General features: G+C 42.2%; 2 protein-coding genes across 3 annotated transcripts; one reads left to right on the top strand and one right to left on the bottom strand.

Moving 5' to 3' along the window:
- Window positions 1-6: 6 nt before the first annotated feature.
- LOC122820795 (trichohyalin-like) lies at window positions 7-9024 on the top strand. 2 transcript variants are annotated; one of them, XM_044098402.1, is made up of 12 exons: window positions 7-133; window positions 923-1037; window positions 1116-1180; window positions 1258-1393; window positions 1860-2813; window positions 2950-3105; window positions 4123-5208; window positions 5969-6057; window positions 6140-7265; window positions 7366-7467; window positions 7707-7911; window positions 8334-9024. In XM_044098402.1, the coding sequence occupies exons 2-12, from the start codon at window positions 954-956 to the stop codon at window positions 8345-8347; spliced, it is 4017 nt and encodes a 1338-aa protein (XP_043954337.1). In that variant the 5' UTR covers window positions 7-133; window positions 923-953; the 3' UTR covers window positions 8348-9024. The 2 variants fall into 2 exon arrangements, with proteins under 2 accessions (XP_043954337.1, XP_043954338.1); XM_044098403.1 differs by having other exon boundaries at window positions 35-233.
- Window positions 9025-9159: 135 nt separating this feature from the next.
- On the bottom strand, window positions 9160-13917 carry LOC122820817. Its single transcript, XM_044098438.1, has 3 exons — window positions 13265-13917; window positions 12839-12962; window positions 9160-12450 (listed from the first exon to the last, which is right to left on the bottom strand). The coding sequence occupies exons 1-3, from the start codon at window positions 13837-13839 to the stop codon at window positions 11716-11718; spliced, it is 1434 nt and encodes a 477-aa protein (XP_043954373.1). The 5' UTR covers window positions 13840-13917; the 3' UTR covers window positions 9160-11715.
- Window positions 13918-15461: the final 1544 nt, after the last annotated feature.

The raw sequence follows: 15461 nt of genomic DNA on the forward strand, positions 1-15461 counted from the left end.
GCGGGAAAAACGTCAGCGACTACGTCACAGGAGTGAATGGGCCAATATGGCGGCGAGCGTCAGAATGTAGCTTCGCAACGGGATGTTTTATTTAAACTACTGTTGATTCAAGAAGATTGTCTTTTAGTTTTAGGTGAGCAAACGGAAATGCGAACATTTTATAAAACCACAAAGACTATCTGAACCGTTTCCGGTTAGACTGGCTGATAATTAGCACACCCGCTAGCTAGCAGGTACGAGTGTATTTGTAAACAATGAGTTAACGTGATGATACAAAGCGAAACCTGCTAAATTAAACCGAAAACTCCCTCTAAAAACTGATTATCCTGAACCCTGAGGGCTGTTACAGCGAAGGAAGCGGGGAGACAAAGCTGTTTTCACCGATTATGTGGAGTGTTTGGCAAACGTTTACATCGGTTTGCTAACTGAAATTACGACATTTTTAAGATAATCCGTAAATATGTAACTAATGTAAACAGAATAAGGTCAACCAAGTTAATATGCTAACAAAGAGACAGGTGGTAGGAAAAGTTTTTAATGTTCTCTGCACCTGTAGAGCAGATCACAGGTAGACAGCACACCTGGCAGCTAAACCTAGCAAAATGATGTCACATGTCTGATCTGTTCAAAAAGCACAAGGTTGTCAAACTGGGAGAGCAAATCAACAACCAAACCTTCATTACTGCTGTTATTTCTGTAAACCTTTTGTTTTTGCTCAACTTGATGCTCCATTCATTCATGTTTCACTGATGTTTGGTTTACCTGCTTTAGATTTGTTATCAGAGCAGGTGGCAAAACAAGAAACATGATTTTAAATGCAAAAATGTGATGAAGAAATTATTAAGTTAAATGGACATCATCCAGCCTGTTTTTATGCCTGCCATAAATCTGTGATCATCACTAATATCATATCTGTTTTCAGCTTTCCTTGAGTGGCTTTCTGGAGCAGCAGGATGTCCGGAAAACTCAGTAATCCTCTGAAGGCCGGCGACCTGGTGTTCGCCAAGATGAAAGGCTTTCCTCACTGGCCGGCTCGGGTAAACAAGCAGACAACACACCCTTCATCACACACAGCTGTTCTGACCTGGGATGCTTTAACCCGTCTATGTTTGTAGGTCTGTAAATCAGAGAACGGCTACAGGAAGCGAGTCCCGGTCTACTTTTTCGGGACCCATCAGATGTATGTTCTCCCAGCAGCCAATCAGATTGTTCCCTCTGTGTGCGTCTTTAACCCGGCTGTGGTCGTTCTCTCCCCAGAGGCTCCGTCACGCCGGAGAACGTCGCTCCGTACGTCGGCAACAAGCTGAAGTACGGCAGCGGCGTCCGCATCAAAGGCTTCTCTGAGGGCATGTGGGAGATCCAGAACACGCCCGGCCTCGGCAGCAAACTCAAGGTGAGTTCAAACTTGTATTTATTAAATTTATTGGATAGGTGCAGACACACAGACAAACTAAATACACAAATCTGGAACAAACTTCCAGAAAACTGCAGAACAGCTGAAACGCTGAACTCCTTTAATTCTGGACCAAAAGCCCAGCTGGTTAGATCTGCTTCTGGAAGATAACAAATGAAACATTGAGCAAAATATTTGATGTGTAATGACGGCACTTTACAAAATGTAAAAATGTTTGCTGGTTTTCTCAGTTGTTGACAGTGTGGTGTTTTATTAAGACTCCACACTGTGTTTTAGTGTTTTTATGAAGTTTTATGAGGGGCTACAGCTTCAGCTATGATGCTCCACTTGGGTGAACTATCAAATGTTATTGGAATTGGTTTGGGTTTATTTAAAATGTAATGAACACAGAGATGGAAAAGAGGTTTAAAGGATTTTTACAGACTCTGTTGTGTTTTCTCCACAGGTTCAACCGAAGACCTGCACTAAAAAAACACCAGCAAAACCAGCTGCTTCTTCTACTACACTCTCCAGAAAAACTCCTGCAGCTAAAACTCCTGATGGAAAACCTAAAGGAGCTTCTGCTCCCACTAAGTCTGAGTGCAACACTAAACCTGCTTCAAGCAGAAGCATCCCGAGTCGAGCTTTGGGTGAGAAAGAAAGTTCAGAGAGATCCACAAGAACGTCGTTTCGATTGGCTCCAGATAAAACAACCCAGACCAAACAAGATCTGGACGCTCCAGATCGTCCTGCAGCGACTAGATCCTCTTCCAGATTGACTCCTGATCAACCTGTAGAAACAAAGCGAGATAAAGAAACACTAGACTGTACCACAGCTACAAGATCCTCGTCTAGATTAGTTCAATCTGTAGAACCAAAACTAGATAAAGAAACTCCAGATCATGTCGAGGCTCTAAGAACCTCGTCTAGATTGTCTCCAGATGAAAACATGAACTCTGCACTGGGCAAAGAGTCTGCAGAACCTCCTGCAGCTGCAGGCGGGTTGTCTAAGTCCGATCCAGATGACTTCACACAGTTTACAGAGTCTACAGAGCGTAGAGAGTTTAGATTAGAGTTAACCAGGTTATCTTCTGATGGAACAACAGAGTCCAGTCAGGGTGAAGACTCTGCAGATCAGACTGCATCCAGGTTGGCTCCAGAGAAACCAACAGACTCCAAACTGGAAAAAGAAACCAGAGAAGAAGGTACCACGGAGTCCAACCAGGTTAAAGAACCAGCAGAGCAGCCGGCTGCTACTAGAACCTTATCCAGATTAGCTCCAGAGAAACCAACGGGTCCAAAGCCGGATCAGGAAGCAGGAGAGGTTGCCACGGCAACGAGAAGCAGGAGGTCGGCGAGCGGTGGGTCACTGGCAGAACGATTGAACGAAAAGGAAACTCTAATTCAGACTAAAGGAGAGGTAGGAATCAAAAATGACTAAAATCTGAAAATTCAAATTTTTGAAGATTAAGGCAAATTAGATCTAACATGCTGGACAGATCTGATCTGTTCAGTTTCTGCTCAGCTGGAGTTTTTACAGTTTCATTTTCCCTCAGGCGAGATCAGGAAGAGCTTCTTCTGCCTCTGATGGAAAACCTGCAGCAGGATCGACAGGAAGTAAACCTCAGGCCAAGAAGGAAACGGCGAGCAGCGGCGAGCAGGAAGCTGCTGCAGGACGAGTTTCAACCCGGAGCAGAGCCACAGAATTAAAGGTGACCGCCGGGATTTCATCCTGCCAGCCACATGAAACTGTTTCCTCCTTTATAAATGCAGCTGTTTGTGAGACTTAACTAGTTAAAATGGGAAAAGACCTCAATAAATACAATATTTACATTTTTATTTTGTAGTTTTTATTTTGGAAAGAAGGAAGCAAACTCTTTGATTTTGAAGGATTAAATTTGAATATTATCTGTTGATAGAGTTCATTTGTTAGCTCAGTAATGCTACACTCTGCCATCACCTGTTGCTAACGCTACATGGGATAACGCCCGGTCAGTGGTTGCTAAGTTACAGACAAACCAAAAGCATCCGTGTCAATATGTGTGCGACTGTGGATGTTTCAAGATTTATATTCAGAAACTTTTATTGTTCCTCAAATGGAACCAAAACTTGGTCAAAACGGTTCATCTAAATTATGTCAATCAGTTCCAGGGACTGGAATAGGGAGGGATTATATAAAATATTAAAATCGACTCAAGAAAGCTCTGTTACATTAAAGTGACTTCAGTCAGAGGCTTCCAAACCCTGCAACACAGACTGCTACAGATGAATAAGTTACTGTCCTGATGCTGCATGACTTTCTGTCTGCATAAATGAACAGAGTCGATTGTCCTTCATTAAGTTTTCAGAGGTTTCCTACTTCTGCTACCGATATCTGAGACACAAAGAGAAACGCTAAATATGACGTAAAATATCAACAGATATCAACACATATCAACAGATATCAACACATATCAACAGATATCAACAGATATCAACAGATATCAACACATATCAACAGATATCAACAGATATCAACACATATCAACACATATCAACACATATCAACAGATATCAACACATATCAACACATATCAACACATATCAACAGATATCAACAGATATCAACATGGGATCGGTTCAGCTCCAGTTAGACTCAGTAGCTCAGTGAGTTTAAAGAGTTGATTGAGATTTCTTGTCCTGGAAGCTGATATCAGTGATGAAACGTATCCACTCTGTTTCCTCGGCAGCTCAGTGACATTCCTGACTTACCGCCTTCCAGGAAGAGGAGAAAAGATGCAGGAAAGGAAAAGAACCAGGAGGCCAAGAGGAAGAAAGAGGAGAAGGACGAGAAACTGAGTCTGAGCAGCGAGGACAGGATGAAAGATCAGAGTGAGAGCAGAGCGTCAAAAAGAAAGATGGAGGAGGAGAAAACCGAGGAAGGAAGAGAGAAAGTAAAGACGAGGAGGAGCAGGAAAGAAAAGGAGGCAGGAGAGAAAGAAATGAAGAGAATAAAGATGAGAAGAGAAGAAAACTCTGAGGGAATAAATAAGAGGAAGGATGAGGAAGAGACAAAAACATCTGAGAAAACAAAAAAGATCCAAAAGGAGATAAACGAGAAACACGGAGACAGAAGAGAAGAAATGAAGGTCAGTAGGACGGAGGGAGAGAGAGAATCATCTGAGGAGACAAAGAGAGGAGAGAAAGACGAGGACAAAACAGAGGGAATAAAAACTAAAAAAGTTCAAGAAGGGGAGGAGAAAACTGAAGGAACAAAGACAAAGAGATCAGAGGAGGAAGAGAAACATCAAGAAAACCTGGAAGCAAAGAAGACGAGGAGCGAGGAGGAAGAAATGGAGGGAAAGATGAGCAAGAAAAGCAAGAAAGAAGAGGAGAAAATGGAGAACAAAACCAGCAAAGCTGAGAAAACAGAAGAAAGAGGAGAAGGAATGAAGGTCAGGAGAGCCGAGAGAAAAGAGGAGGAAGAGGAACGAGTGAAGACCAGGAGAGGTGAGAGTAAGGAACTGAAGGACGACAAGAAAACCAAAGAGAGAAGGAAAAGAAAGAAAGAAGAGAAAGATAGACCAGAACCAAGTTTAGAGAAAACAAGAGGAATGAAGCAGAAGACGACAAAAGATTCAGATGGAGAGAAAGATATGAGGGAGGAGAGGAGGAGAAAGGAGAAAGAGAAGAAGGTAGAGAAGAAAAGAAAACATAAGGGCATGGGAGAGGAGGAAGAAAAGAGAGAACTGCAATCTGCAAGACGAGAGGAAGAGGAGGAGGTGAAGGAGAGAACGGATGGAGGGGAGGAGAGAGAAGAGGAGAAGGAAGACGAGGTAAAACATCGATTAGTTTTCTGGCTTCCAGAAATCATTCTGGACATGAAATGAACTCCATATGTTTACAAAACACACAACGATGAAAAGGAAAAATAAAACTAATGTAGCTTTTCTAGACGTGAAATTAACCCCAAAACTTACAGAAACTCCAAAAACAGAGATGAAGGATGAAGAGGTGGAAAACAGAGAACATTACAGACACAGTCGACTCAAATGTTTTCCTTCCAGAGACTTTTCCACATTGTTTCTGTTTGTCTCAGAACCTGCAGCCGTTCTGCTGACCTGCATCACAACTCAGCTTTTAAACAGGAAGTACAAAAATCACCAAACTGAAAATATTCATGAGCCAAAATGGTTTTTATCCCTCAGTTAAAAATGATAAAATATGTTGTGAAATATTTCAATAACTGAAACATGCAATATTTTACATTGGTCTTTATGTTTACAGTTATTTAAGTTTTAGGTCTTAAGTTTGAATTTTTTAAGCCTATAAAATGTTTTTAGTTTATTTCCAGCAACAGAAGTAAGAATTTAATTTCCAAGTTTCTCCAGAGGAAACGATGTGTGTCAGTCTGCTGTTCAGGTGAAACAAATTATTACAAAATATAAAAATAAAAAGTCTAACTGAAGAGCCTTTAATGAACTGCAGTCAGGGGCCACACAAAATCAATCCAAGGGCCACAAATGGCCCCCAGGCCTCATTTTGGACTCCTGTCAAAATAAAACCTTTCTAATTTCTAACACTTTGAAACCCCAGAGGCAGGAGCAGCTGGCGGCGCGGAGGGAGAGTCTGATCGAGTCGCTGAGAGATCTGCTGAAGACCAAGGAGATGACCAAGAGCTGCCAGTAAGGAAGACGAGTCGCTCTTCATCCATCCGAACCGTACAGTGAAGGCCTAACTCCTCTCTGCTGGGTTTGTTTCCATCAGGGACGGAGGAAAGATGGCCGACAGGAAGACGCCACCCAAAGGTGGAGAGGAAAGACGGAGAGGAGAGAAGACAGAGAGAGGAGGGAAACTGTCCACCAGAAAACCAACGAGCGAGACGAAAGGAGAGAGAGCGTCCAACCAAAGGACAAGTTCAGACATGAAGGAAGAGAAGACGAATGAAGGCACCAGAAGAGACAAGATGGCCACCAGGAAGTCCACAGCTGAGAGGAAGAAGACAAATAAACGAGTGGAGAAGGATTCAAGGCAAAAGACGACAGTGGAGACGAAGGAGAGTGAAGACGGGATGGAGAGAGGAACGAAGAAAACCACAGAGGACAAGACTGGTGGGAAGGAGGAAAAGATGTCTACTGGAGGGTCAGCTGTGGAGGTGAAGAAAGATGGACAGAAGGTAGAAAAGGACGAGAGGAAAGAGAAGACCAAGAGCAAAGAAGAAGACGAGACGAAGCAGCAGAAAGACGAGAGGAAGATAATCGGAAAGATCGTTAAAGCCAATCAGGGAACGAAGATCCATGTGAAGACCATGATGGGAGGACTGACCAAAGGAGCTGGAGAGGAGGAGGTGAAGAAGAAGAAAGAGGAGGATGGAGGGAGAAAGGAGGAGGTGAAGAAGACTATAAAGATGGAAAAAGAAGAAAAAACAGAGAAGGCAGCCAAGAAGTCTGATGCTAAAAACTCAGAAACAGAGGAGAAAAGAATGAAGAATGAAGCTGAAGACAAGATGACAAGAAAAAGGGAAGAGCAGAAAAATCCGGGAGGCAGGAAGGAAACAGAGGGGATGAGATTAACCCGGGAACAGAGGAAGAAACGTGATGGTGAGTCTCAGGAAAAGAAAAAAGAGAGAACCAGATCGCGGCAACTGGAGGAGAGTAAACCACAGAAGAAGAACAAGGAAGAGAAGAAGAGTGGAGCCGACCGAGCGCCGGCTGCAGCTGAAGGTTTACGGATGGAATCTGCTGCCAAAGACACGGCGCCAGCGGAGAAGGAGGGCACTGAAAGAGAGAGTCCGACCGGGACGGATCAGAAGAACTCCAGCTCAACGCTGACGGACTCGACTCTGCACCGGATCAACGGAGACCTCCGCATCTCTCTGAAGACGGACAAACCCGTAAGACAATTTTACCAGAAAAAACAAGTGAAATAAAAACACAGCCTGCTGTAAAAGTCCCACCACAGTGACAGCAGTTTGGTGGTGTTTCTGTCTCCAGGACATCAGGAAGTGTCTGTCGGCGTTGGACCAGCTCAGCATGCTGTATGTGACGTCTGAACACGTCCAGAGGCACAGCGAGCTCATCGCCACGCTCAGGAAGGTAAACCTGAGTCACATGACCGTGGGAAAAAAAGGGAAATATTGAGGTTTACTAGCTTACACCACTGGGAAGATTGTGCAAAAACACTTTCTTCTTTACTTTGACAACTTTAGTTTGTGAATTAAAACTCCTAATTATGAAGACCTTCTTCCTTTAGGACTTCTTATCATCATTCTTAGTTGTCTTTTGGTAAAGCTGCTGTTTGTCCCTCTGACTGCTGTGATCCGGTGGATGCCTAGATGCGGTACTACCGGGCCAACCAGGCCATCATGGACAAGGCCTCCATGCTCTACAACCGCTTCAAGAACGCCTTCCTGGCCGGCGACGGCGAGGAGGTGGTGAGCGCCGCCTTCCTGCACTCGCTGCTGCAGGACGACGAGACGCAGCTGATGAGGGAGAAGGAGGAGGCGAGCGAAGGAGAGGCGGAGGAGCTGGAAGCAAAAGGTAATGAAGCGAAATGTTCATGAAGTTAAAATAATAAAATATTAGAAGAATCTGAACTTCAAAACTGGTTAAAAACAAGATTCTTCTGAATATTTTACATGAGATGCTGTTTCTTTAATTTTTTCATTTCCTCGTGTTTTAATTAATTATTTCTGATCTTTTGGTTTTAATCATATTTTTCTTTGAAATCTGTGGCTGTTAATACAAGTAGATGGAATAAATGCCACTATATTTACTGCTTTTATGATGAATCTGATTGTTTATGATCATGTTTTATTCAGATGAAATTTGTAAAATATAAAAAATTTTCTTTTTAAATTAGAGACTTGTAGCATTTTTATTTAAACATGTATCAGTTATTGATTGTAAAATAGAAATTATGTTAATAAATAGATAAATTTTCTGCTTCTTGTCGCCTCCAGTGGATTCCTCCTGAGACCCGGACCGGACTGGACTGAACCGGACCGGACTGGACCGAACTGAACCGGACCGGACTGGACTGAACCGGACCGGAACCGGCTCTGGTCCCGTCACAGCAGCTGCTGTAGTTCCTGCTGGACGTCCTGCTGTATTTCCTGTCCCAGTGGAAACATGTGTCACGTCTCCCACTTAGTTTTTGATTTAATCTTTAATTTCAGTCGGCAGCATTAATACTGATTTAAACCTTTAGAGTCTTTTAATTAAACTTTAACTGAAACACTGAGTAACTTGTGCTAATTTTTACTTCCTTGTAAAGTTCCTAATCTCACACTTGAACTCCTCTGGTGCATTCGTCCGTCTTGCCCTCAGAGAAGGGGCTGATGGGAAACGTAGTTGTTCTTTGACGGTGTTTTATTTAAACGTGTGTGAATGAAACATAAAGCATTAAACCAGGCAGGATGCTGTGAAACCTGCAGAACGGTGCTGCAGAGATCAGTCTGAGTTGTTTTTGTAAAAATCTGGACCTTATTTTGATTTTATTTTTTAAAGTTGCTGTTTCTCCAGGTGTTTTTATTTGTGTGTTTGTTAGTTTTCAGTAGTCTGTGACCGACTGCTGCTGCTGCTGCTGTCTTGTAAATCTGTATTTTTCTGATGTTTTCCACAAACATGATTGAATTAAAATCCTAATCAGTGCCTGGTTTTTACAGAACATGTCCTCTTTTGTACAAAGTTTAGATTTTGAGACGGTTTTGCTTTCAGCACAATATTAACCTAAAGTTAAAAAAAATTATTAATCCTCCTGGCAGATTTAAAGTTTTTATTTAAGAATGAAACAATAGAAATGCAGCACAAAGACGGGTTTTATTTATTAATAAAACCTGTAATTATTAATAAATCCTCCAATAATCACAAGGCCTCTCTGCCATCACCCTAATCTTTTCAGATAAAATCAAGTCTGGACTTTAACTAGACCTCTTTAAAACATTAACATATCTAACTAATACAAACATTTAAAATTGAAAAAGTCTCACTTGTACCAGTCCATCCAGTTCAGTTCAGCTAAAAATGAACTGGTTCATGTTCATAGTTCCACTCTTATAGTTGGAATTGTCTCCTCAGCTTCAGCTTGATTTAGTTCATGTTCAGTTTTCATATTTCACCTGAACTAAAGACTTACAGGATGTAAAACAGACCCAGTTTACCGGTGGTGATGTTCAGTAGATCATCTGTTTGCGGTCACTCAGCGGTCAGCCGGCGCTCACCTGGAGGGAAAATCAAAACGTTTGTCACTGTTAATCCATGGTGCAAACTTTGCTCTTTTCAGGTGAAGGAGCTCAGAGTCCATGAAGATCCCAGTCTGTGGACCGGTTCTGATCCAGACCCTGGGGGTGATGAGGAAATCTCTGACCCAAAGCGGTTCTACTGCTGAGAGTTTCTTTGTTTTAATCAAATGTGGTGAAGGGAAGAGAGTGAAACACTAAAACAATCAGAGTTTAATGTTGGTCTTCAATGAAAGAAGCTTTTTGATTCTCACCTTGTCTGAGCTCAACACACTGTAGAGGTGAAACATCCCATAATGCACAGCAGCAAACAGAGAGCAGAACGAGGCTGCAGTGGTTCACAGTGAGCTGTAATGTTTCAGTCAGCTCTACAATCAGGAGGAGGAACTTGGTTTCATTCTAGTCTAAATGATCAGTAAAGGTTCAGCAGCGATTGGTGGCTGTTACTGAACCGCTTTTCTTCTTCTGCAGCTGGAATTTACAGAAACTCCAACATGACCTTTGTAGGTCGGTGTCACTTTTTAACATCTATAAAATTATTAATTCACAAAGTTACAGCAGAGTTTTAACTCTTACAAATGTAAAGCTGGAGCACTTCCCCCTCTAGTGGCTACAATCTGTATTACATTCGAGCTTTAACTGGTCATTTTGATTTAATTCTTCTGAGTTTAGACAGAATAAAAACCATTTGAGGTCAAAAATAAATGATTATTTTTTACATTCTGCTTTTGTCCTTTTGTAGTTTTTCTTCAGTCTTTGAATGGATTGTTGTTGTTTTCTGTTTGGTTTCATGTTGGACATCTGATGTGCAGCGGAGACGTAAAGATTAGCACTTTTGATTTCTAATCACTAAAATATTAAAGTGTGCAATGATGATTATTAATCAAACATTTTTATTTTCATAATAATCCTGTAAACGTCTTTGGATGAAGGTGATTAAAGTTGTAATTCATGTTTTAATCAGCAAATAAACATTAAAAATAAAAGTCTGTCTTTGATCTTTTATTCATGTTGAATATCCTGAGGTTGGTGTCAGTTATTTATGTATTTAGTTGACAAAAGGCAGTTATTTGACAAGATAATCAAACTCTTTATTACAAAAGGTTTTAGTGAAATTTGATCATTTTGATGAATTTAGATGAAACTGATTTGTGTTTTAAGGTCAAAGTTGTGTAATTTATAATCTAAATCCTCCAAATCCCTCAGAGTTTTTTGAGATGCCAATCAGCTGATCCTGTCCTAAAAACGTTTCTCTGTTGCCATGGTTACTCATGACAACAGGACATCCTTCCAGCTGCTCAGCATCCAGAACCAAAGAGTAGCAACAGTCCAGATGTCCCATTACACTCCAGTACTGAAGGGGGCGCTATTTCCTGTATTATCCACAGGTTTTTGTTTTTCTTTGGGGAATTGTATTCCAGTATCACTCAGTAAAATACATTTAGAAAGTAATTTATCTTGCAGCAAAACAAGTTTTTAACACTTTATTTCTGTTCATGATGAAGATTTTCTGTGTTTTAAGGTCAGAAGATAAAAGATTAGAATATTTCATCAGATTAATAATTAGTAACTGTCTGCTACCACCAGCAGAGTGTCAGGATCCCCAAACTGAGAGCAGAGCTGCGTTCATGACTGGCGCCTGCTGCAAGGTTTAGGGAGGGGTCATGTAGAGGTCACAGTACTGCTGAAAATAATTATGGGAACCAGAGGAACTGCTGATTTGTGTTGAGGTTCTGATGTGGAGCTTCAGGCAGCAGGAGAATACTAACATGTTGAAATGTGATAACAAGCAGTCAGAACATAAAAAAATTCAAATACATTCAAACGCTTCTGAAAAAACTCGTTACATCAATCTGAGAAAAACTCAACAAGGAAAGAAAAAACTTATACAAATCCAACTTTTCTAACATGTCTGTGAATGATCACTTAGATCACATTCCTCCACGCTGTCAGTGTTTCCTGGTTTCTCCACTTCTTCAGCTGCTTCCTGGTTTCAGACTAACTGGACTTTGCTTTCGTGGGAACTCCTGAACCAGGAGTGTTGAAACACCTGAGGACGGGAAACGCTCTCCTCCTCTGAGATCTACACGGCCGCTCCCTTTATTCAGAGCGCCTTGTTTTGGTAGTTGACCAGCAGGCAGGCCACTGTAAAAAGTTTGTTAATGTTTCCAACCATAGATAAAGGGATAACAGAATCGAACAGTTTGTTTTCTTTAACTCTTTGGGTTAACCGCTCAATGTGAACGCGCAGTCGGGCGACTTTCTGACTCTGCAGGACGTTTTGAGACGCCGTCTGTGGTTTGGTGCTGAGAAAAGGTGGACAGTAGACCTTCCACTTCACACAGTCAGAGATGAGGAATCCTTCATCCACCATTACGGCCATGTCCTCAGTCAGACGATCAGCCAAGCCCGACCTCATGAACAGCTCTGTGTCGCTTACTGACCCCTCATAGAGAGAAGACACAAAGGTCACCGCACCGTGGGGAGCCATTCCCGTCAGACCTCTCATTACGCAGTGAGCCTTGGACTTGGAGGACGTCTCAGTCTGGAGGAGAGCAGAAGCAGCAGTTTGGCATCTGAGCTCAGAGCTTCCAACGATCACCGGAGTATCTGGAAAATGTCTGAAGTCCTCGGGGAGCCGAGCTCGGACGGCGTCTGCATCGATCCAGATACACAAAGAACCCAGAAGAGAGTACAAATAATCGGCCCACGAACAAATAATCTGGCTTGCGGTGGAAGGGTGAATCTGGAACCGGTTTGCTAGGTCTCCTTCCTTCAGCCCTGCAGCCAGGTACATCTGGAAGAGGAGCAGCTCGTCGATGGGCTGCAAGGAATCCCTCTGGTAGAAGAAAAGGCAACAGCAGACAAACATTTCAAATATACAAATATACACTTTATTTACCTACTTATTTAATACAAAACACAGGAAACACGTAACCAGTAGAACAACAGAAAACTGGAATAAAATAATTATCTTACCACCACTTTCTGTTTGAAAAGGAGCAGGAAGCAGCAAACACTTTTTATCTCAATTTACTGAAATACGTCACTGAACCAGTTATCAGAAATATAGAACTGAAAACGAAAAGCGAGAAGCACCTGGAGAAAACATGTTCTTGTGTAATCTGTGGTGAAACGTCTGTTTCCTGTGGTCTCGCGGTGTGTGTGTGTGTGTGTGTGTGTGTGTGTGTGTGTGTTATGTGCTTTGGGAAGCTGCGGATACGAACCGTGTGTGTTGATCTGACAGCAGCTCCTCCTTCAGCGGCTCTGGCTCCTGATGAACCAATCATTTTATGGACAGACGGTTCAATGAGCCTCCAAAACATCAGGAAGAGACGATAACTTTCAAATCTGTTGGTCCGGAACAGAAACAGGAAACTATTCAGAAATGACCAAGAATAGATCATAATAAAGAATGTTAGTTATTGTATTTTATAAAAGTAATAATGGAAAATGCTTCCAGTAACTTTATATAAAGTTTATTTTCCCTTGATTTCCAACATTACTGTAGAACAATAACAAGTGTGGCGTTGATGAACTGTAAATGTGTTTACTGCATTTTTGTGTCAAAATATAATTAATGTAGGAACCAGAGGCAGGTTAGTAACCAAAATGAGAAATAACAGAAGATCATGTGCAGTGTTTGAGTTTACCTGGTGTAGAACCGGATGTTGTCGTCGGATCCTGCGAACCTTTGTAATCCAAAGCTGGATGGGATTTCCAGTTCTTTGACTTGTTTCTTGAAGGAGTTTATTTCTTCTTTTAATTCCTGGTTTCCATTTACAGCCCCGTCCAGGTGGGCTGGTTCTGGGACTGAGCAGTAATCATGATCCGGGGGGTTGAATCCCAGCGGCGGGTCAGCTGCTGGGCTGTCCCGGTCAGGGCTCCTCAGACCGGTTCTGGACGGCTGGACGCTGCAGTGGCTCCAGGAAAACAGCACCGGGACGGCTCCTCTACTCACCACCCGTCTGCCGCCGGCAGCTTTAGGCTGCAGAAGCTGATCCGGAGTGAAGTGAAGGCTGCACACTTTGGTGTGTTGCGTTAGCTTCAACTTGTCCCGGCGGATATTAGCGAGCCACTGCCTCCTTAAGTCCGGATCGCTGGGAAATCCGTGAAAACTTAACAGGCCGTTATATTTGGACGAGGCTGTGCACTGAGGGACGCAGCAGTGCTCATGGTACTGCTTCATCTGCTTCTGAAACACCAGCTTGTCTTTCCTGGCCGTCATGGTTACTGCAAACGGAAACAAGGAAGTCGCATTTCGCTCTTGCGGATGTGACGTCGGCACCGTACGTCACATCCGTGTGACGTCGCGGATGTGTGTGTGTGTGGGTGTGTGTGTGTGTGTGTGTGTGTGTGTGTGTGTGTGTGTGTGTGTGTGTGTGTGTGGACGCACACAGCTATGAAGACTTGAGCTGCAGCGGTCAGTCGGTTTCTGATCATGATCATGTTGAGATTTTTATGCTTTTGGTTCATTTGATAAAATTCTGATTGAGAAATTGAACAGTGTCCGCTGGGGAGAGACACGAGCAGCGGGCAGAAATGCTGCGTCTCAACAGACTCCAGGTCCGATCTGGTTTGTTTTGGTCCAAACGGGGACCGGTGACACCGGACCGGTGACACCGACCCGCCGTCTGCAGCTCTGCCCGGCAGAGAGGCGTCCTGCCCGGGTTCTGCTGCGGCGCTGATCCGGTCAACTGTAAGAACAAAACCCAAATATCAACCTCCAATAAAACTCATTTTAAAATAACTTTATTTATTATTAAAATAACTTTATGTTTTATCCACAGCTTCTCCTTAACATAGTTTTAGAATAATTTAGGGAAAGTAACATTTAATCTTTTATAATGTACGACTGAAGAAAATCATTTTAACCTTTGAAAATGTAAATGTATCCAAGAACACGTCAGTTTATCTATTAAAACTGTTTTACTGGTGTAGTTTTGATCCCAGTAACTATACTGGGATAAACTGGTTTGTTTCTCCAGTCGTGACTCTTATGGAGAGCAAATAGTGCCAAATGACAATAGCATGATATAATCATTTAATTTATTAAATAATTATGTCATCTCCACTGATCTGTGTCTTTTGATCCATATTTTAATAATATAAATTTATTCATAAATTATTTACTGAAAAATGTACAATAAAGCTTTCAGAAATATGCATTTTTTTTATTTCTGATTAATTTTAGTCAACAAGTCTTAATGAAATGTTTGTTTTGGATTGAATTTCAATTCAAATCATGAACCAAACAAACTGAACCATCCAGAGCTGCAGATCATCACACGTTGAGAGGGAAGAGGAGGAGAGACTGTGGGACCGGATAATTCCTGGAGCTGAGGCTCAAACTCTGCCTGCGTGGTTCTGGAGAGAGGACGGGATGCAGGCCCACATTTCAGAACCAGAACCATGAAACGTTTGGAGGAAGAGAGAATAAAATGATCCAGCAAGATGAGATGAAGGTGTTCGAGTTGTGTCATGAATCCAGCTGGTCTGGACCTTCAGAACCAGCTGGTCTGGACCTTCAGGCCAGGGAGCCGCTGGTCCAAACTGTGAAGAACCAGGCGGAGAACCTCTGAGTCCCTGAGAGGAAACGTGTTCTGCCTGAACGTCCACATGAAAAATATTAAAACGAGTTATAAAAGTTTCTATTGCAGAGATCCGAACCAACCAATCAGCAGAAGCCTGAAGGCTCTCATTCATTCATTCATTCATTCATTCATTCATTCATTCATTCATTCATTCATTCATTCATTATGAAAAGGTATTAATAAAAACAGGATAAAATGCCCGTATGAGGAAAAAGCTAAAAAATGTGAACATTCCTTGATGAAAAATTAAATGTTT

The sequence above is a fragment of the Gambusia affinis genome, linkage group LG18, assembly GCF_019740435.1.
Source record: "Gambusia affinis linkage group LG18, SWU_Gaff_1.0, whole genome shotgun sequence".
NCBI classification, from domain to species: Eukaryota; Metazoa; Chordata; class Actinopteri; order Cyprinodontiformes; family Poeciliidae; genus Gambusia; species Gambusia affinis.